The sequence below is a fragment of the Chiloscyllium plagiosum genome, chromosome 18 (assembly GCF_004010195.1).
Source record: "Chiloscyllium plagiosum isolate BGI_BamShark_2017 chromosome 18, ASM401019v2, whole genome shotgun sequence".
In the NCBI taxonomy this organism is placed as follows: Eukaryota; Metazoa; Chordata; class Chondrichthyes; order Orectolobiformes; family Hemiscylliidae; genus Chiloscyllium; species Chiloscyllium plagiosum.
The window spans coordinates 15454389-15476422 of NC_057727.1; the positions used below are offsets into that span (position 1 = coordinate 15454389).

General features: G+C 41.6%; 1 protein-coding gene across 4 annotated transcripts in view; it reads right to left on the reverse strand.

Annotated features, from left to right (window-relative positions):
- LOC122558872 (copine-9-like) overlaps positions 1–22034 on the reverse strand; it is a 404993-nt gene that overhangs the window by 59957 nt on the left and 323002 nt on the right. For 2 of the 4 annotated variants that reach the window (XM_043707757.1, XM_043707755.1), the window contains 2 exons: positions 13498–13573; positions 3578–3631 (listed from right to left, as the gene is read on the reverse strand). In XM_043707757.1, coding sequence (XP_043563692.1) covers positions 3578–3631; positions 13498–13573 — 130 coding nt within the window. Of the gene's footprint in view, positions 1–3577; positions 3632–10661; positions 10753–13497; positions 13574–22034 lie in introns of those variants that run through there. The other 2 variants (XM_043707759.1, XM_043707758.1) reach the window with 2 other exon arrangements.

Below are 22034 nucleotides of genomic sequence, written 5' to 3' on the forward strand. Positions count from 1 at the left end.
CCCTCCCACGCTGTGTGTGTGTGTCCCTCCCTCGCTGTGTGTGTGTGTGCCGCCCCCACCCCAGTCTGACCTATCACCCTCACCTTGACCTCTTTCCACCTATCACATTTCCGACGCCCCTCCCCCAAGTCCCTCCTCCCTACCTTTTATCTTAGCCTGCTGGACAAACTTTCCTCATTCCTGAAGAAGGGCTTATGCCCGAAACGTCGATTCTCCTGTTCCCTGGATGCTGCCTGACCTGCTGCGCTTTTCCAGCAACACATTTTCAGCTGTGAGAATTAGGTGGTTAGTGTTTCGTCTAATAGAATTACATATCGACAGTTCATAGATTGTTTATTCATATGAATAATATAAGTGCAGAAACCTGACACATTCTTTGTGTCAAACTAAGTATGAAGGACAGGTAATTTGGGGCATTCTACAAACTTTTAGATATCTTCAACTCTTGATGACTCCAGAAAAAGCAGGCCTTGATTTCCAGTGGATTATCCCAGGGGGGTGTAACATTAGAAATAAGCCGTGAGTCGAAAAACACAAAAGGAAATAAACTAAAGATTAGTCTGCCAGTTGTTCACAAAGAGCAGATGGTTATAGCTATTGCAGTAGAGGTAGCATTGACTTTGATCGTTGAACGGTCTGTTTCACAATCCTTAGTTTTGCAGATTGGTTGAGATTCTGTAGTTCTGATTCTTTTTGACCATGATTGAATTTCAGCATTCATGGAGAAAGGGCTTCCAAACAAACCTGTTGGACTATAACCTGGTGTTGTGTGATTTTTGACTTTGTTGCATCCCAGTCCAACACCAGCTCCTCCACATCATGGGGAAAGAGAGTCATCTTGTTGTCTTGCTTCCTTTTTGAGGGGAAGAGGGGTGATGGCCTCTTGTTATCTTTGTGGTCAAATAGATTATGGTCGAGTTTGGTTTTGACTACTGTCTTCTCCCACTTTCCAGGACTGTTGGTTGAAGTTCCCATGTGTTCTTAAGAAGACTTCTACTGGTCTGTCTGTCTTTGTCTCTCTCTCTCCCCCCACACACACACACCTCTGCCCACCCCTCAGACATTCAATGGAGAAATACTTATTTTCAGTTAACAATCCTCTTTTTAAAAATTGCATTTTGGAATTACAAGTTAAAAATATCCAATGTACTTTATTTCATAACTGCTTTACAGCAAATGCAATCTTCCAATAGATACTCTAAAGCGAATTATCCTGAGGTGAGTATTATAACACATTGGAGATGGTCATTCCCTGGCACTTGTATAGCACTGACATTACTTACCACTTCTCAGCCCAAGCCTGGATATTGTTCAGGTCTTGCTGCATTTGAACATGGATTGCTTCAGTGTCTGAGAAGTTGTGAATAGTGATGAACAATGTTCAATCATCAGCAAATATTCCCATAACATCATTAGACCATAACTGACTTTATAATGGAATGAAAGTCATAGGTGAAGCAGCTGAAGATGGTTGGGCCTAGAATACTACCCAGAAGGACTAATGCAGTAATGTCCTGGAGCTGAGATGAACAACCAAAATCCTCTTCCTTTGTGCGAGGCATGGCTTCAATTAATGGGGAGTTTTCCTCACAATTCCCACTGGCTCCAGCTTTACTAGAGCTTTTTGTTGCCATGCTGGTTTAATACCATCTTGATATGAAGGGCAGTGACTCTCCCCTCCCCTTTAGAGTTTGGCCCTAGCAGAACCCAAACTGAGTGTCAGTGAGCAGGTTATTCTTTTGCAAGTGCTGCTTGAAAGCATGATTGACAACCCCTTCCATCACTTTATTGATACTCAAGAGTAGACTGATGGGGTTGGATTTGTGCTGTGTTTTGAGCACAGAATATATCTGGGTAATTTTTCACATTGTCAGGTAGATGTCAGTGTTATAGATGTACTGGAACAGCTTGGATGGGGCATGGCAACTACTACAGATAAATAACTCTTCAATATTGTTGCTGTATCCACTGTCTTCAGCTGTTTCTTGATATCACTGTGGTGAATCAAATTCATTGAAAACTTGCATTTACTAAGACTCCAGTTTCACAGAATGGATCAACTCTTTGCCTTCCTAGCTGAAGGAAAATGAGAATGTTTAAGCCTTGCCTTTTGCACTGTTGTGCCGGGCTCCCTCGTTACTGAGGTTGGAGATATTTGTGGAGCTCTGACCTCATGTTAGTTGTTTAATTCTCCACATATGACTGGATGTGAGAGGACTTGCAAAGCTTGGATCTGGTCTGTTGGTTGTGGAATTGGTTAGCTCCATTGCATGCTGCTTCTGCTGTTTGGCATGCAAACAGCCCTGTGTTATAGCTTCACCGGATTGACACTTCAGTTTCAGATAGGCCTATTGACGCTCCTGGCATGTCTTCCTGCATTCTTCATTATAAAGTAGTATAGGAGCTTCTGGGATAACTCTTATATTTCAAATACCTGTATGCCTTTTGACAGCAATTATTAGGGACTTGAATGATAGAACTGCAACGGATTCAAAAATGCAACAAACAATGTGTCAAAAGTTAACATATTTTGAAGTGGGGTCCTCCATGCTCTCAGAAAACAAATGTTCAGCTTTCAGTAATTTCTAAATGCTCTGTGCTACAACTGATGGGTTTACATAAGCAGCAAGATGTTGATTATGCCTGTAGCTTAATAATGTACATCTATATATTACATATATGCCAATGTATCACATAGAATGTAAACCACCACTTGACCCAGCTGGTTCAAATTAGTATTTCTCCCCACACTAGCATCCTTCTACTTGAATTACCTTTACTCACTCTGACCCTCCAGGAAGCCTCAATTATGCTTCCCCTCACGAGAGTTGTGGGACTGGTTGGGATCATGTTGATAAACATGAGAGGATCAAGGTCATGAAATTACTTAAGCATGAGGAGGATATTTTAAATTTAAGACTTGACACCAGAAACTAAAATACCATGCGACATACTGCAAGATAAGGTACAATTAGCTACGTTTTGGAAGGAGGTTGACCAGAGAAACATTGGAATAGTTACACAAAGGTATGGGTAAGACTTTCACCAGCAGTCAAACTGGTAAGTTTGGAGGTGAACAACTTTGCAGATGTGAAAGCAATTCGTCTTTGCCATGGAAAGGTTATGCGGTCAGAAGCTCAGGTGAGATTTGAATACCATTCTGAGACTGTGATTAGTTTGCTTCAGCCTGATACACGGTGTGGGGAGGGGGCTGGAATTGATTTCAAGGGTACACAGCTTCTTCTAGCAGCCCAAGAGTGGTGTCTTGAATCTCCCAAATACTGAAGACCTTCCAGCACATCCAAGTATAGGTAAGCTTAAAAAGGATCAAACTGGATGTCATTAATACACATATGTTAAGTCCAGGTGTGTGAATGATATTGCCCAAGGGCTGACATGCAGAAGAGGAGTGATAGATCGAGGTGAAATCATGCCGGTAGACAGAGAAGCTGTAGAGATGGTGAGCAGGATAAGGAGTGTTACATTTTGTACATTTCTATCTCGGTTTTAAGAAGTTTCACTAATGAACTGTTGCACCTCATTCTGCTTTTAGTAACTCAGTTGGGATGGTACTCACTGTTCCAGAATTGATGTACTTCTTCTTTTTCCCTCTTTTCTTTGGATTTAAAACCTACAGAGACAATAAAAGACTATTTATGCACAGATGACATCAGTAAGGATATGGGTGTAATGCCATATCTGCTGGAAAATATTCCTAGTTTCTTAAAAATTAGAATGTTTCATGTGATTAAAGCATTACAAGATCATGCTGCGTAAATTAATGCAAACCTACAATAAGAATTAGCTTTGGGTATCAGAGACTTCCATGAAGAAGCTGTGCTTAGATCACTGGCAATAAAATTATGGCCTACAGCATGCGATTTCCCAACTATTTTCACTCAACATTCACTGCCTCGACTCCAGATGCGTAATAGTGAGAGTGTGTACCATTTACATGATGCACTGCAGCAACTCAAAGGTTCTTTAACAGGATCTTCCAAACTCTACCATCTATGAGGATAAACCGTCAGCTGAACATTTTGCTCTAAGCCACACATCATCCCATTAGGAAAGATATTGTTGTATCTTCAAAGTTGCTGGATCAAAATCCTCCTTATTGACATTTTGGTGGATGGATACCCAATGGATTGCAGCTGTTCAAGAAGCAGCTCACCACCATTTCTCCAGGACAATAAATGGTGAGCTGGTCAGTTCATTTCTTGTGAATGAACAAAGTATGGTGTGTATTGCCATCTTTTCTTGACCAGTGACTCCTCTAAGAACCTACTCATCATAAAATGAGAAGTCACACAACACCAGGATATAATCCAACAGTTTTCTTTTGAAATTACAAGCTTTCGGAGCACTGCTCCTTCATTAGGTGAAGTAACAGTGAAAGCTTGTGATTTCAAATAAACCTGTTGGACTATAAACTGGTATCCTGTGACTTCTGACTTTGTCCACCCAGTCCAACACCGGAACATCCACATCATGGCACTCATCATGGTTACTGCATAAGATCATTGACATCTCCTTTAGCATGAACGTACCCTATCCTACAGGATGCAAAACAGTTTGTCCCAGGAACAATAAATCTCTGCTCTGTGGGATCAATGTTTTGTTTTAAATATTAAATCAGTTTAATTCTTATATATTAGATTATGGTCCTCTCAGCAATGCTCAGCTAACAGCTGGTAAGTGAACAAGACATCAATCTGAAGAACAATCAATAGGTGAATCAGAGAATCCTTTCATCCTACCTCTATTTCTGCTTCAGAGCTTTCCAAATATCATCTTTCTTAAAATGGACAGCAATTAAACATTAGCTTTCAATCAGATGCTATTGAGAAATCTGCAGTGCTGGGTGTTAGTGCTGACTCATGAGTATTCAGTAATTCAAAGGTTTAAATGTGGTTAATCAAATCTACTGTCATTTGAGTATGGACTTCAAGATTATGTATTCTTGCTGAGCTGTTGGGATTTAACAAAACAGCACAGGTACCCAAAAAAGTGGAGTGGAGTGGAATCAACAACCAATGGATTCTCTTTAGTCTAACTGACTATTTTAACACGGATTGATGATTGCGACTTTGCTTTTAGAATCACATATCCTTTTATACAAGTGTGAATGTTTCCATTTCTTACACCTACTGACCTCTCAATAAATCACCATTTTAGAGCCAATTAATGCCAAATTATAGTCAACTATGAGATGTAACCTCACTCGAAATTGGAATTGTATTGTTGTCCCCCAAGCTAATTGTGATTCTCACTTTGAGTATGAGATGCCCAGGTTCAAATCCTGTGAGAAAACACCTTTTAAGAAAACCTTTAGATGCTTCTTTGATAGCGTTGCTCAAAACCATGAGGGATCTAGATAGGAAGGAACTGTTCCCACCGCTGAAAAGATCAGGAAGACATGGATTTAAAATGAACCAAGGCGACGTGATGATTTTGTTCTTTCTGCAGCAAGTGGTCATGATCTGGAATGTACTGTCGGAATGGGAACTGAAGGTAGATTCAATTGAGGCTTTCAAAAGGTAATTGCATAATTACCTGAGGAGCAATGGGAAAGTGGCAGAGGAGAAGGACTAGCTACATTGCTTTTATAGGTAACTGGCATAGGCTTGACAGGTCAAATGGCCTTCTTCTGCGCTGTAGCTATTCCATGTTTCTATGATTCACTTCACTTTAGATCCACGAAATCATCTGTGGTAGGATGTTTGTATCTTGTCAGTATAGGCTGAAGACGTGAAGAGGCTGTTGTCAACTCACTACATCACCCAGTTCCTAAAGGGATTAACTGGACAGCTCCTGAAGACAATATGCTGATTGCATCCGTCTGGTGACTGTAATGCAGTGGCATGCCAACATTGTGATGCCTGCTCATGTGTGCAGTCAGCACAAGGTGTTGTTCATTAGTTGGATGGGTCAGTGGGGGCCACTGAGTTGTAGCAGCAAACTCTTCAAGCAGAGGTGCACTGTGCCTCAATCAGGGAAAGGAAACAAAATGTCCCATAACTTGATGGGCAGGAGCAGGACTCACAGTCAAAGGTAGCATATAGCATGGACGTCAAACTCAGTGACCTCATGTGCTGTGACCATCAGTAAAAACACCTTCAAACACTATATCCCATCAGCTACCTCATTGGCCAGTCCCCCTTTACTCACTTACTGAGCAACAACTTCAGTCAAACAGGCTGGATATCCAATATTCACACTTGACAGCTGTGCATAGAACCAGCTATTCAACCATGACAGTCAAACTGACTGCATAAAGCTAACTGACATACTTCCCTCTCTCCTGCAGGACAAGATGGTTCACCAGCAGAGGAGTTAACCAGAGGTGGCTCTATATATCCTAACCCGTTAGAGAAGCCTGTGGGAGTCAGTATTGGTAAGCTTCCTTCTAAGGCAGAGGCCTGCAGTACTTGTGAAAGCATTGTAGAATACACGATCCTCAGGCACAATCCTCCTTTTAGCTCCAATTTTTCGATCATCCCATTCCCTCATCTGATTTATAAGCTCCAGATAGTGCAGGCTTGTACTTATTTAGTTTCTTGTCCCCTCACTCACCACAATGTTACTTTGGTGACTTGTTCCTTCCAGATTCTCAAGAGGTGAAACCCGGGCACATGGTAAAAGATGGGAAAATTATAGGCTGATTAGCCTGACATCAGTCATTGGTAAGACTTTGGAGTCCTTTGTGAAGGATGAGATTTCTGAATACTTGGAAGTGCATGGTGAAATAGGGCATAGTCAGCATGGTTTAATCAAGGAGAGGTCATGCCTGACAAATCTGTTAGAATTCTTTGGGGAAGTAACAAGCAGGTTAGACCAAGGAGACCCAATGGATGTTATCTACCTGGATTTCTAGAAGGCCTTTAATAAGCTGCCTTGTCTGATTTCTAGAAGGCCTTTAATAAGCTGCCTTGTCTTTCTCAGGAGGCTGCTGAGTAAGATAAGGGTCCATGGTATTAGAGGCCAGGCACTAGCATGGATAGAAGATTGACTGTTTGATAGAAGACAGAGAGTGGTCCTTCTCAGGATGGAAACCAGTGACTAGTGGTGTTCCACAAGACTCAGTGTTGGGATCACAACTTTTCACTTTAAATTAATGATCTGGGTGAAGGAACTGAAGACGTTCTGGTTAAGTTTGCAAATATTACAAAGGGGGGCAGGTAGTATTGAGGAGGTGGGGAAGCTGCAAAAAGGTTTAGACAGGTTAGAAGAGTGGGCAAAGAAGTGTCAGATGACGTGCGAAAGTGTGAGGTCATGCACTTTCGCAGGAAGAATAGATACATCGACGATTTTCTAAATAGGGAGAAAATTCAGAAATCTGAAGTGCAAAGGGATATGGGAGTCCAATTCCAGGTTTCTCTTAAGGTAAACTTGCAGGTTGAATCAGTAGTTAGGAAGGTAAATACAATGTTGTCTCATCTCAAGAGGACTAGAATATAAAAGCAGGAATGTACTCTTGAGGCTTAAGGCTCTGGTCAGACCACAATTAAAGTATTGTTAGCAATTTTGTCCCCCATACCTTAGGAAAGATGTATTGACCCATGAGCGGGTTTACAGGAGGTTCACAAGAATGATCCCAGGGATGAAAGGCTTATCATATGAGGAATGTTTGAGAACTCTGTGACTATACTCAATAGAGTTTAGAAGGAGGAGGGGGGATCTGATTGAAATGTACAGAATATTGAATGGCATGGACAGATTGGACGTTGGGAAGATGTTTCCATTGGCAGGAGAGACAAGGACCAGTGGGCACAGCCTTAGAGCAAAGAGAAGACCTTTTAGCCAGAGAGTGGTGATCTGTGAAATTCACTGCCACAGAAGGCTGGGGGGGACCATGTCATTGAGTATAATTACAACAGGACCAAAGGTTACGAGGAGAAAGCAGGAAAATGGGGTTTAAAGACCTGTAACCCATGATTGAATGGCAAGAGGAGACTCGATGGGCCAAATGTCCTAATTTCTGCTCCTATGTCTTACAGTCTTATGGACTATTAACTGCTCTCTGGGCAATTAGGGATGGGCAATAAATGCTGGTGTGGCCAATGAGGCCCAGACTCCATCCAAAGAAATACAAAAACATTAGGCATGAAAATTAATTCTGTTTCTCACCTCGCTAAGATGTCTTGCCCTGCTGCACCTTTACCCAGCAGCAGGATCTGGGCATGGTATATCTGTGTTTAAGGGCTAAAGGACTCCATCTACTTCCTATTGAGGAAATACACCTGGTCAGCAGTTTATTTGGTTACCCTAGTGTTGTTGGATCTCAGTAAGTGAATCCCTCACTATCAACATACTGGGGTTATCATTGCACTGGTCCAGCTATATAAAGACTGCAGCTATAACAGCAAGTCAGAGATTAGGGAATTCTGTGGTGACTAACTCAGCTGCTATCTCTTCCTCGATGCTGCCTGAATTGCTGTGCTCTTCCAGCACCATTGATCCAGAATCTGGTTTCCAGCATCTGCAGTCATTGTTTTTACCTTGCTATCTCTTCAATGCCCATTCACCATCTACAAGGCACATGTCAGAAGTGCGATGGAATATTCCCACTTGTCTGAATGGGTGCAACTCCAACAACACTCAAGAAGCTTGACACCATTTAGGGCAAAGCACCCCAATCACCATCTTAAACATTCAATCCCTTCACTACTGACACACGGTGGCAGCAGTATGTGCCATCTGTAAGATGCACTCCAGCAATTCACAAAGCTTCCTTTGACAGTACCTTCCAAACTGACAACATCTACTGCCTGACAGGACATGTGTAGGAGATGCAGAGAACATCAATATCATCTTGATTTAGATCTATACTGCAGTCCCATCACTGTTGCTGTGTAAAATTCCTGGAACTCCTTTTATTGTGGTTGTCCATACACCACAAGGACTGTAGTATCTCAAGAAGACGACTCTCACCTTTTGCAGGGTGACTAGCAGTGAGCAAAAGCTTCTAGTCTAGTCAGCAGCAGCCATATCCCATGAACAAATAGAAAACGTTCATGGAATTGTTTAATGTGAATTGCATTTCGTCAGCCAGTGAACTAAGTCAGTCAGGGCACTTGTGGAGAGGGAAGTATTAACTAACTATTGCTACTAATGGAACCAACAATTATTATTTTATTTACAAACATTGCAGGATTTTTATTTGCAAAAGATCATCCCCATTAATCACGCAGCTGAAACTGCAAGAAGGCAAAAGTGAGGACTGCAGATGCTGGAGATCAGAGTCTAGATTAGAGTGGTGCTGGAAAATTACAGCAGGTCAGGCAGCATCAGAGGAGCAGGAAAATCAATGTTTCGGGCAAAAGCCTCTGAAACCGCAAGAAGCCTTGTCCATGGTAAATAAAGGGAGTTCCTGGAAGACAGGAAAAATAAAGCAGCTTGGAATGTCTGGCTGTCGACAGGGCAGTCATTTTTGGTCAGCTGGTAAAGCCACGCTCTCTCTCTCTCTCTCTTTCTCTCTATCTGTTCTTTTTTTCTTTTGGAGGCGAGGAGGAAGTTCTTTCAACTTCAAGCCCACAAGCAGCGATGGGGGGGGAGGGGGGTGGAGGGGGTAGATAGCCAAGCCGAAAGTGATCGATGCCCAAAAATTCACCAGCTTCCTGTATAGCAGTTTCGGGCCAATGCTGTGTGATTGACAGCCCCTTGCTGTACCATACCTTCCACATACTGACCTTGGTGAACTTCTGCTGTTCAATCTTTCGGTCTTCCGGTAAGATGAAAATTTCAAGGGGAGAGCAGTGCAGCTGTTACCCATTCAGGCTGACAAGCAGGAGGCTGGGGAAACCCAGCAAGCCAGGCAGCATCAGGAGGTACAGAAGTCAACATTTTCATGTGTAATTCTGCCTGACTTGCTGTGTTCTTCCAGTCTCCCGCTTGTCCACTTTGGATTTCAGCATCTGCAGTTTTTATGTCACTAACCCATTTCGGCTGATCTAGTCCAATAAAATTGATCCTGGGATAATTTTATAACACCCTGCATTACAGTGCTGCCTCTGTAGGACTCTGGCAGACATTGGCAGTGAGGGCAGAGCAGGACTCTGGTAAATGGCGGCAGGGAGGCAGCTGGCGGAGGGGCGAGCACATTACCCGGCATCTGCTGCTGCATCAGTAGAGGCGACATTAGCGAGGTAGGTCCAGCAGCGAAAATTGGCTTCTGAGGAGTAGCAACTTCGAAGTTGGGTGGGTCTGGTGTTGGCGGTGCCAAAGCAGTGGGGAAAGGTCATGGACTCTCTTAATGCTACATTTAAAATCTTTTTAAAAAAATATTCTTAGACCATTCAAAATAGTGCTAGATCATGGCAACAGTAGAAGCTTTTCACTGTATTTTTTTCTCTGTAACATATCCATGACAGTAAAATCATTCATATTCATTATTACTCTGAAAGAAGCAAAAACAGAAATTGCTGGAGAAACTCAGCCGGTGTCTGGCAGTATCTGTGGAGAGAGAAACAGAGTTAATGTTTTGAGTCCGGTGAACCTTTGTCAGAACATCTCCAGCATCCGCAGTTCTTGGTTTTAAATGATGACGCTGACCTGGTAAATGTGGGAACGGTCTGACACTTTGCTAAAATCTTCTTGCCCAAATTCAAACCATGGAGAAAAGAAAACTGCTAGCCCAAAACTAATACATACTCTCTTACCTCAATCCAGCACATAACATAAGCAGTTCTAAAAACAAGTTACCAGAATCAAGTCCAGCTTTTTTGTCCCTCCTTCCCCTCTGACATCTTAACACTGCACTTAGGGAAGCTATACTGCAACTTATTGAAAGCTTAACAATTCATGCTGTGAGAGTAATGGGTTTTAATATATTTATATAGGTATTTGCTTCCTGTATTATTCATAAAATGCCATTATAACTATTAAGTAGTCAGCCACATTAGCCTCTTGAACTTTATGGTCCTTTTAAAGGGCTGTCATTATCCTCCCAGAGAAGAGCCGATTTGTTTCAGACATTGATTGCTGCCAACAGCAGAAAGCACTATCTCAATCTATATTTTAATTGGAATGTTAATGTAGGAAAATGCCCCAAGGAATCTCACACAACCATAAGAGAAAATAAAACTGTCAAGTCAAAGGAAAGACTGGGCAGTGTGACCAAAAGCATGGTTAAAATGATAAGGTCTAAAGAGGGTTTGAAAGGAGGAGCAAGCTGGAGAATAGTTTAGAGAGATAATTCCAGAGTAAAGGATCTGGGATGTTAAAAGTGCAGCTGTCAATGTGAGTTGAAGAGAGCGGAGAATGTGCAAGGCTTCTGAGTCAATGGAACAAGTGAGTACAGAGAAGAGGGGAGTTATAATAGGCTACAGAGATGTTGAGGTTCAGGGTCTTGCAAGGCATTAATCGCTAAGAATGAGAATTTTAAATTCTGTGTTGCGTGGGGTTTGCAAGAGGTGGGAATTATGAAGTAATATAGATTAGTGGAGACGGGGTCATATGTGGTGTGGAGAAAGTTACAGGCAGTAGAGTTTTGGACAAGCTGCAAATAATAAAGGCTGGAACATGGTCTTGGAACAGTCGAGCCTGGAGGTAACAAAGGTAAGAGTTTCAACAGCAGATAGACCAAGGCAATTGTGTCACAGAATTGGAAGCAGGTGGTATTTGTAATTGAGAAGACAAGAGGATGACGGTTCAGCAAAAATTAAACAGGCCAACATGGCATTGAAGAGTTTGACCTCGACCTGAGAGGGTGGTTAAGGGACAGCAGTCAAAGCAGTCATGAGAGGCTGATTTTGTCAGAGCAAATTATTGCAGGTGCGGGAGTCTGTACTGTAAACAGCAAATGCTGGAAATCACAGTGGGTCAGGCAGCATCCATGGAGAGAGAGCAAGCTAACGTTTCGAGTCTAGATGACTCTTAATCAGAGCTCTAATGCAGATTCATGCCGACTCAAAACATTACTTGTTCTCTGTCCATAGATGCTGTCTGAACTGCTCTGATCTCCGGCATTTGTTGTTTTCACAATGATTTTGTAACCTGATATTTAATCAGAGGAATTTATTACTCATTGAAGCATTGAGAGGAGTTATTAGAAGGGACAGATAGAACGTGGTGTCATAGGTATATATGGAAGTTAGCTTCATGGATCTTGATGATCTGCTAAAACACATGTTAGAACATAAAGGCCATTGAGATAAGAAAGAGAACGGGGAAAGACAGATATTTGGTAGACTATAGGGTTGACAAGAGGGGATGTCTCTAACAGTGCAACATCAGTCACTGAAGAATGAGCCAAGGTTATATACATAAGTCTCTGGATTGGTGCTTAAATCCATGATTTTCTGACATGGTTTAGATGGTACAGATATTAATGTGGAAAATATATTAAAATAAAATTTTGAGTTTTATGTTAGTACATCTATTAAAACAATGAGGCATTTCTATATTACATTTCCAGCTGCACTTAAGGCAAGAATTTTAATGTTTTTTTCAGATAAATTGCCACTTCTATATCTTTGCAAATAAGCATGCAGCACTACTATTATGAGATTGCAATGAGGGTTGGCTCATCATAAATCTAGTATTTTCAGCAGGTCTGGAGAGAAGTCAGAGTTAACATTTCAGGTCGAGTGACCTTTCTGAATAAGGTTTTCTCTCCCTTTATGTATATTTAGGCTCATTATTTGCAATATACTGTACATATGTGTAGTTTAAATTAAACATGTAATTCAATAATACTGTCATTGTAACTGCTTATTTTTGTGTGTCATAGATCTATATTTGTGTTGTTTTAGAGTTGTAGTTTTTGCTTTGAAACTAGTAGTCAGTTTTAGTTAGCTTTCTAGGTTGATCTTTCTCTTGACCTTTTTTAAACTTCAGTTGTGCTCACTGCTTATTTTGAGGTCCATCCTAGGTACAGGACCATAAAGGACTGATGAAGTAGTCATCTTAGACCAACTCTTTTTTTAATGGAACTAAAAAATGCTATAGCACATTAGGAGAGTATTCTGTCCATTGTATCTGTTCATATCAATTCCAGTGAATTCAAAATATTTCCATTTGCAACAACTATAGCAGCACACTTTGTGAAGGAGCAGGGGATCATTCTGGAGCAACTTCTGGAGTTACAAAATGAAATGAACATCGATGAATGTCAGAAGCTTCTATGCATTTCCTAATGGTAATTTCAGCAAATTATGCCAATTTCATCATTATTATAACTGCAAAGTTCAATTCAGGTCATTTGAATTTTCATCAGTAGAATAGAAAGTATAAGAATTTAAGCCATGATTCTAACTGATACTTTTACCTCACCCTCCCTTTGTTTTGTTTTGGATCTGGCAAAAAGGGGCAATGACTCTTCGACATAAGTATAGTGCCATTTCACATACAGTTACACATAACACCATAAATAACTCCATGCAAACAGCAACATCACCTGAACAAATAGGTTTATGGATTACATAAACAGTATCAAGCTTTACATGGAACACACAACGGGTACATAGTTCTATTTTATTCACAGACTGTACTCACCTCATAGACATTGAACTGACTTTGACCACGGGACAGTTCTCTGTAACTTGTGGTGAACTCCCCAATGAAATCATGGCTTGTATTAAAGATCAAGGATAAGGGAGAAGCAATACAGAAAGAAACAAGAGAGAGCAAAGCTCATTAACTTCACAATATTATCTCATTATAAACAACCAATGAGTTGAAATTATTTTCCTTTCCCTTTGCTGAGAAATTCTCAATCCCAGATAGGCAAGCTGTGCCAATACTCATCATCATTAATATACCCTCAGCTTTTTGAGTACAGTCCTGAGGGAACTGAAGTTAATTTAATCTACTTCCATAACTGCACTGTGTCTGCCATCTAATTGGCCCCTCACAATAATGGAGCGGTTTTTTTGTACAATATCCCAGTTAGAATTACAGTTTTACACCAAGAGCAGAAGAGACAGCTATTTTAGGTGAGGTGTAAATTGGGAGTCATACAACGGGTTCAGTGACTTTTTTGCTCATTGTAGGAGTAATTATAATAAATCATTATTTTAACATTCTAATGTATCCAGCATTGGTCTTCTAAAAGCTATTCCTTCTCCTGAAAAGTATGTTACACTGCAAAACTGAGCATTTTTATAAGAAATGGCAGCCCATCTCCCAAAGGGCTTCACATATAGTTAATTACTTTCAAAGTGTAGTCACTATTAATATGCAAGTAAATATGACAGTCAATTTAAAAATATAAAGGAAAAGATCTCCAGCTATCTCAAAGCACTTTTCTTAAAATATATACTTTATTGAAAAAATAGATTTTTAAAAATATTCCAACAAATACAAAACAATACAAAGAAAGAACACAAAAAACCCAACCCACCCTCATGTACAAATGTATAAATACATATATAAAAATATATAATTTTAACAATCCCCGACTAACTATTTAATTAAATAAATAATAACCGACAATAAACTAATAGATAGTAATAACTCAACTCAGCCAAACAAGACACGCATACGTTCACAGGTCTTCCTCTCTGGATATTGGACTTGTAAAACACCATCGTTATGGTTACATAAAAGCACTTATTAGTGTGGCAGATAAATTTTTGTCCAGGTATTCCAAAAAGGCTGCCATGTCTTATAAAAATTCTCAGTTTTGTGGTGTACCATACTTGTGAGAAAATCCAAGGGGATATGCTCCATAACAATCTCCCGCTAACCCAACAGGCCCGAGGTTGGGGGGGGGGGGGGGGGGGTTTCAGATACCCAACATAGCAAGATACTCTTTCTTGAACAGAAAGTGAGGATGTTGAAAAGTTTTTTCTTATGCGCATCTGCAGGGAACACACTGGGCAGGCCCAGAAGAAGAGAGATCAGGTCCTTCTCCACCCTTACACCTAAAATCCTCTCCATTGCACCCGCCATACTGCAGTATGTTTGAAGCCTACCACAGGACCAGAGACAATGGATAAAAGTGCCCGTACAGACCTTGCACTTGGGACATGTTGAAGATATCCCTGGTTTAAATTTTGACAAACGGTCCAGAGCCAAGTGGACCCTGTGGAGAACCTTCAACTGTAAAGCATGGGTCCTATTGCAAATTGATATCTTTCTTGCATTTTCCCAAATATCTTCCCATGCCTCTGAGGAGACCTCAACACCTAGCTCTCTCTCCCACACCCCGCAAAGTAGATCGAACTCATCTGAAGGGGGATCCCCCAATTGATGATATAAAGTGCTGACAGAAAGTGTACTCTTTGCACTGAGCACCCTCCTCTCTATATTGGATTTGTAAGGATCAGTCAACAGTGTCGTCTTTTTTTGAATAAAATCCCTAATTTGAAAAAAAACAAAAGAGGTCCCTGTTACATAGCTCGTATTTCCGTGCTAACTGATTAAAGGACATAATTGTGTCTCCTTTAAATAAATCACCCATGCAAGACACACTCCTAGCTGCCCAACGTTTGAATCCTGAATCTATCATTGCCAGTTTAAAACCCGGCATACTCACTACAGGTGTAAGAGAAAATGTTTTGCCAATATTGCCTTCCCTCTGCCGAATTGCCCTCTATGCTTTAGCAGTATTGATAACTATTGGGTTATGGCAATATTCCCTAACAGTCCTCATTTTGTCCAAAAAGAGCACGCTGATAAATATCTAACCGTATCGAAAGAGGGCCCTCACAGGTCCAATCACTCACATAGGATAAAAGTGAGCTTAGTTGGTAGCTTTTAATTATTCGTGAGATCCGTTTCCCCAAATCAATGAGGCAATTGCAGTTTAGCTAATTTAATGAGGGGTTGCTTATGATGCCAAATAAAGGAGCTGAACCATCTGTTCAGTTTCCTGAATGTTTGCTTATTTAAAATCAGGGGGAGCATCTGTATAGGGTATAACAAACAGGGGAGAATATTCATCTTAATAAGCGCTATCTGACCCAACCACGAGACCGGAAGCGCCATCCATCTTTGAAGGCCTTGTTTGATTTTGTCAAATAATTGAACAAAATTAGCTTTGAACAGCCAATCCAGAACTGGAGTAATGAGTATACCCAAATACAGAAAATCCCCCGTGACCACTTAAATGGGAATTGATATTCGCCCTTAAGACCTAGTACCTTTGCACAACCACCCATAGGCATAGTCTCTGATTTTGCAAGATTAATCTTGTACCCCAAGAAAACACCAAACACATGAATGCATTTGTACCAGGCAAACCGTGCTTTGACAAAAAAATTAGGACATCGTCCATGTACAATGAAATCTTATGTAATTTTGACCCCACTTCTGGACCTGATATATTGGGATCCCTACAAATGGTTCAATCACCAATGTAAAAAGCAATGGCGAAAGGGGACAGCCCTGCCGGCTGCCTCTGAGATTGTTAAAATTGCTGGATTGCACCCCATTGGTGATGACCGCACTGCAGAGAACCTTTACCCATCTTATAATGACGTCACCCAAGCCAAACCGCTCCAGAGTATAGAAAAGGCACGGCCACTCAACTCGGTCAAATGCCTTCTCTGCATTTAGAGAACTCACCAAGCTCTGAATTGACTATTGTTGACATGCTTGAATTACATTAAGCAGCCTCCTAACATTAGTGGAGGATCTGTGGCCCTTTATGAAGCCTGTCTGATCCTCTTTAACAATGAAAGGTAACACAGTCTCCAGCCTTAATGCTAGAGTCTTATTTTAAAGTCCACTTTTAAGAGTGAAATGGGCCTGTACGAAGCACAGTCCTCCGGGACCTTCTTTTTTTTTAAGAATAAGCAAAATATTGGCCTCTCTCAGAGATGGCGGGAGACAATCATGGCTGTATAAGGCATTAAACATATTAAGCATCGGGCCTGACAGTATGTTTATAAATTCCTTATAGAATTCACTGGGAAGTCCATCAAAACCGGGTGCCTTTCCATTCTGAAGATGCTTCACAGCCTCCTGCACCTCTTGCTCTGATTAAGAGATATTGAAAAAGGACTTTTGTTCAGGGGTCACACCTGGGAGCTCCAGAACATTAAAAAAAAGATTCCATTTTGGCCCGCCACTCCTCACAACTCTCAGATTGGTATAACTTAAGAGTAAAATCTCTGGAATGCCAGATTAATCTTTTTGGAGTCACATGTTAGGTTCCCAGATCCTTCCCTAATCACCATAATGGCTTGAGGGGCACTCCTTTTCCTGGCGAGATATGCTAAGTATTTGCCTGGCCTGTCGCCATGCTCCTATAACCTTTGCTTTGCAAAAGTAAGCTCCTTCTTTGCTGTCTGCGTGAGCACGGAATTCAATGCAGACCGCAATGCTGTAATCCTCTGTAGCTTGACCAACGAGGGCCTGTCAAAGTAAGCCTTCTCGGCTGCCTTCAACTGTGCTTCGAGGAGACCTTGTGGCTCACCCTTCTGCTGCTTCCTACTGGCAGAGTAGAAAATAATTAACCCCCTGGCATAGGCTTTGGCAGTTTCCCAAGGACCAATGGGCCACTAACTGAGCCTGAGTTAATGTCTAGGAACACTCGAAATTCCCGAGAGAAGTACTCCACAAACTTATTATCCTTGAGGATACAGGGATCCATTTGCCAGTGCCTCGGGCCCACTATAGTGTCCTTAATCTTAACCATCAGGTACACTGGAGTTTGATCAGAGATGTTAATATTACCAATTGTACAAGATGCCACCAAGTCCAGGGGTTGCCACGGGGGTCAGAAAAAATCAATCCTGGTGTGACATCTGTGTGGATTGGAAAAAAACGTAAAATCCCTGCCTCCCAGGTGGAGACGCCTCCAGATGTCCACCAACCCTAACTCCATGCACAGATCAACTAATTGTTTAGTTTGCACGGAGATTATCAGGGGCCTTTGGGCAATCTGTCTACTGAGGGATCCCCATATAATGATATGTCGAGACACAAGACTGATCAGTTTAGAGAATGCATCTACCAAAACATTGAGGGGATGGGCCAGAGGGCAATAAACATTTAAAACACCATATTCTTCCCTGTTTTTCAGTGCTTGAGAATTACAACCTCCTGTGTGTGTCTTTAACACACTCTAGTAACTTAAATAGGAGATTCCTCCTTACCAATATAGCCACATCCCTACTTCTTGTATTAAAAGATGAAATGTAAACCCAATCAAAGCCATTCTGCTGTAGTTTCAAATGTTCCTTATCAACCAAATGTGTCTCCTGTAACAAAGCAATATCCACCTTCTCTTTTCTAAGACTCAAAAGTATCTTCTTCCTCTTAGTTGGTGAGTGACTCCCCTTAATATTCCAGGTACACCATTTAATCAAGTCATTAGCCGTAACCTTCTGCAGTAACATTTAAAATCCAGGGAGGAGGAATTCAAATCACAAGTTGCTGAGCCTTAGTGTCACAAGATCCATCGAACATAAAAACTACATAAACTAAAACCACTACACTTAACAAACCTACAAAGCTGTCAAAGATTATATACAACAAAAACCAAAAAACAAACCAACATATAAAGTACCAATGGTGCTGAATAGGGGAACTCACCCCCTACCCAAAGGGGCAACTATCCATCCCAAAACCCAATTTCCCACCCTGTTGTCAAGACTGCAGCCCAGAGATTTAAATACCTAAACTGGGTATAAACTGCCTGTAAGTAGGCATCTAGCCATCCCAACCATTTTCCCTCCTCCTAGCTAGAGCCGCACTGCAAACACAAGCAGAAAAGAAAGAAAATACACCATGGAATAGCAATGTAAATAAAGATTTTTTAAAGAAAAAAGGGTAAAATACCCCACCCATCCTTTGGTATAACAACTTAGAAATTGAAAGTACACACCTCAACTGTTGCCAAACATAGTTTAAACCAAATTATTACCAATAAAAAAGGAAAAGAAAGCCCAAACAGACTACCTCTATTTTTTAAAGAAAAAAACAAAGACATACCCAAACAACATTACTATTTGTACATCCAGTAATTAGATTAATTTGTCCACAAAATCTCTTGCCTTCTCCGACGTGTCAAAGAGATGTATGGATCCATCTAACATGATCTGAAGCACCACTGGATACCTCAGAGAATACTGAATCCCAAGCTCCTTTAGTCTTCTCTTGACACTGTCATAGGATTTTCTTTTCTGGATCACCGCCACTGAGAAGTCCTGGAAGAACATGACCTTACAGCCCTCGTAAACTAGGGCATTCGGATTCTTCCCCTGGATTCTGGAAGCTTCCATGATTCTCTCCTTATTTCTATAATGATGAAACCGAACCAAGACAGGACGAGGACGTTGCAGACTGGGCCGCAGACCCGGCCTCGGACGCTCCTCCTCCCTTCTTCCGCATCGCTGGATGGCGAAAATGCAGGTAAGTTGATTTTTCACAATTTCCTGGAACTGCACGACCTTTCCAGAGCCCCAGGATATCGCGATGGTCCTGGTTGGGCAGGTTAGAAATTTGTCCCGCTTCTGCTTCATTGTGGAGCTCTGCAACACGATCCTCCTAGATCGCCGCCATCTTGGATACCCATCTCCAAGCACTTTGCAGCCACACTTCAAACACATTTGAGTGTAATTACTGTTGTAGGAAATGTGGCAGCAAAATTACACACAGCAAATGCTCACAAACAGCAAGTTTATAATGACAAAATAACATGGTTTTCTGATATTGATTGAGAGATAAGCGTTGGTCAGGTCACCAGGAATAAGTTCTTTGAGAAGGGGACCAAACAGGTGGATGAGGGTAAAGCGGTTGATGTGGTATGTGTGGATTTCAACAAGGCATTTGGTAAGGTTCCCCACAGTAGCTTATTGCACAAAATATGGAAGCATGGGATTGAGGGTGATATAGTGGTTTGGATCAGAAATTAGCTGAAAGAAGACAGAGGGTGGTGGTTGATGGGAAATGTTCATTCTGGAGTTCAGTTACTAGTGGTGTGCCACAAGGATCTGTTTTGGGTCCACTGCTGTTTTTCATTTTTATAAATGACCTAGATGAGGGCATAGAAGGATGGGTTCGTAAATTTGCGGATGACACTAAGGTTGGTAGAGTTGTGGATAGTGACGAAGGATGTTGTACAGAGGGACATAGATAAGCTGCAGAGCTGGGCTGAGAGGTGGCAAATGGAGTTTAATGCTGAAAAGTATGAGGTGATTCACTTTGGAAGGACTAACAGGAATACAGAGTACTAGGCTAATGGTAAGATTCTTGGTAAGATGAGCAGAGGGATCTTGGTGTCCAGGTCCATCGAACCTTGAAAGTTGCCACCCAGGTTGATAGGATTGTTAAGAAGGCATACGGTGTGTTAGCTTTTATTGGTAGAGGGATTGAGTTTCGGAGCTACGAGGTCATGCTGCAGCTGTACAAAACTCTGGTGCGGCCGCACTTGGAGTATTGCATACAGTTCTGGTCACTGCATTATAGGAAGGATGTGGAAAGGGTTCAGAGGAGATTTACTGGGATGTTACTTGGTGTGGAGGGAAGGTCTTACGAGGAAAGGCTGAGGGACTTGAGGCTGTTTTCATTAGAGAGAAGAAAGTTGAGAGGTGACTTAATTAAGACATGTAAGACGATCAGAGGATTAGATAGCGTGGACAGTGAGAGCCTTTTTCCTCAGATGGCGATGGCTAGCACAAGGGGTCATAGCTTTACATTGAGAGGACAGATGTCAGAGGTAGTTTCTTTACTCAGAGATTGGTAGGGGCATGGAATGCACAGCCTGCAACAGGCTCACCAATTTTAAAGGCATTTAAAGGTCATTGGATAGGCATATTGGACGAGAATGGAATAGTGTAGGTTAGATGGGCTTCAGATTGGTTTCACAGGTCAGTGCAACATCGAGGGCTGAAGGGCCTGTACTGAGTTGTAATGTTCTAAGTTTTATGTTCTGTAACTGAGCTGAATTAATGCTAGAAGACAGGCAAGACGTGGTAAGATAAAGGAACCTTGGATGACGAGAGCGGTGGAGCTTCTCGTCAAATGGTAAAAAGGTAGCTTACGTAAGGTGGAGGAAGCAAGCTCAGCTCTAGAGGATTACAGGTAGGCGAGAAAGGAGCTCAAAAATGGTCTGAGGAGAGCCAGGAGGGGGCACGAGAAAGGCTTGGCAGAACGGATTAGGGAGAACACAAAGGCATTTTACACTTCTGTGAGGAATAAGAGAATGGTCAAAGAAAGAGTAGGGCCGATCAGGGATAGCATGGGGAATTTGTGTGTGGAGTCTGAGGAGGTAGGGGAAGTCCTAAATGAGTTTTTTGCTTCTGTATTTGTAGTGAATGAAACCTTTGAAGAGCAGGTGTGCATGCTGGAATGGATAGAGATAGAGGAAGCTGATGTGCTGAAAATTTTGTCAAACATTAAGATTGACAAGTCGCCAGGCTTGGATCAGATTTGTCCTCGGCTGCTTTGGGAAGCGAGAAATGCAATTGCTTTGTCACTTGCGAAGATCTTTGCATCCTCGCTCTCCACTGGAGTCGTACCTGAGGGCTGGAGAGAGGCAAATGTAATTCCTCTCTTCAAGAAAGGAAATAGGGAAATCCCCGGCAATTACAGACCTGTAAGTCTCATGTCTGTCGTCTGCAAGGTGTTAGAAAGGATTCTGAGGGGTAGGATTTATGACCATCTGGAAGAGCATGGCTTGATTAAATGCAGTCAACACGGCTTTGTGAGGGGAGGTCATGCCTCACAAACCTTACTGAGTTCTTTGAGGATGTAACTAGAAAAGTTGATGAGGGTCGAGCTGTGGATGTGGTGTATATGGACTTCAGCAAGTTTGTTTATCCCTGTATGATAAAAGAGTACAAAGAAAATAGTGGCCAAACCATGGTTTATGAGGGACATTAGAGGTAGTATTAGATGCAAAAAAGGGGCATACAAAATGTCAAGAAAAAGCAAAAGACCTGAAAAATGGGAACAGTTTAGACATCAGTAAAGGAGGACCATGGGATGGATTAAGAAGGGGAAAACAAAGCTTGTGGGGACCATAAGAAATGACCATAAAGGTTTCTGGAGGTATGTGAAGAGAAGAAGATTGGTGAAAACTAATGTAGGTCCCTTACAGTCAGTAACAGGGGCAATTATAATGGGTAATGAAGAACTGG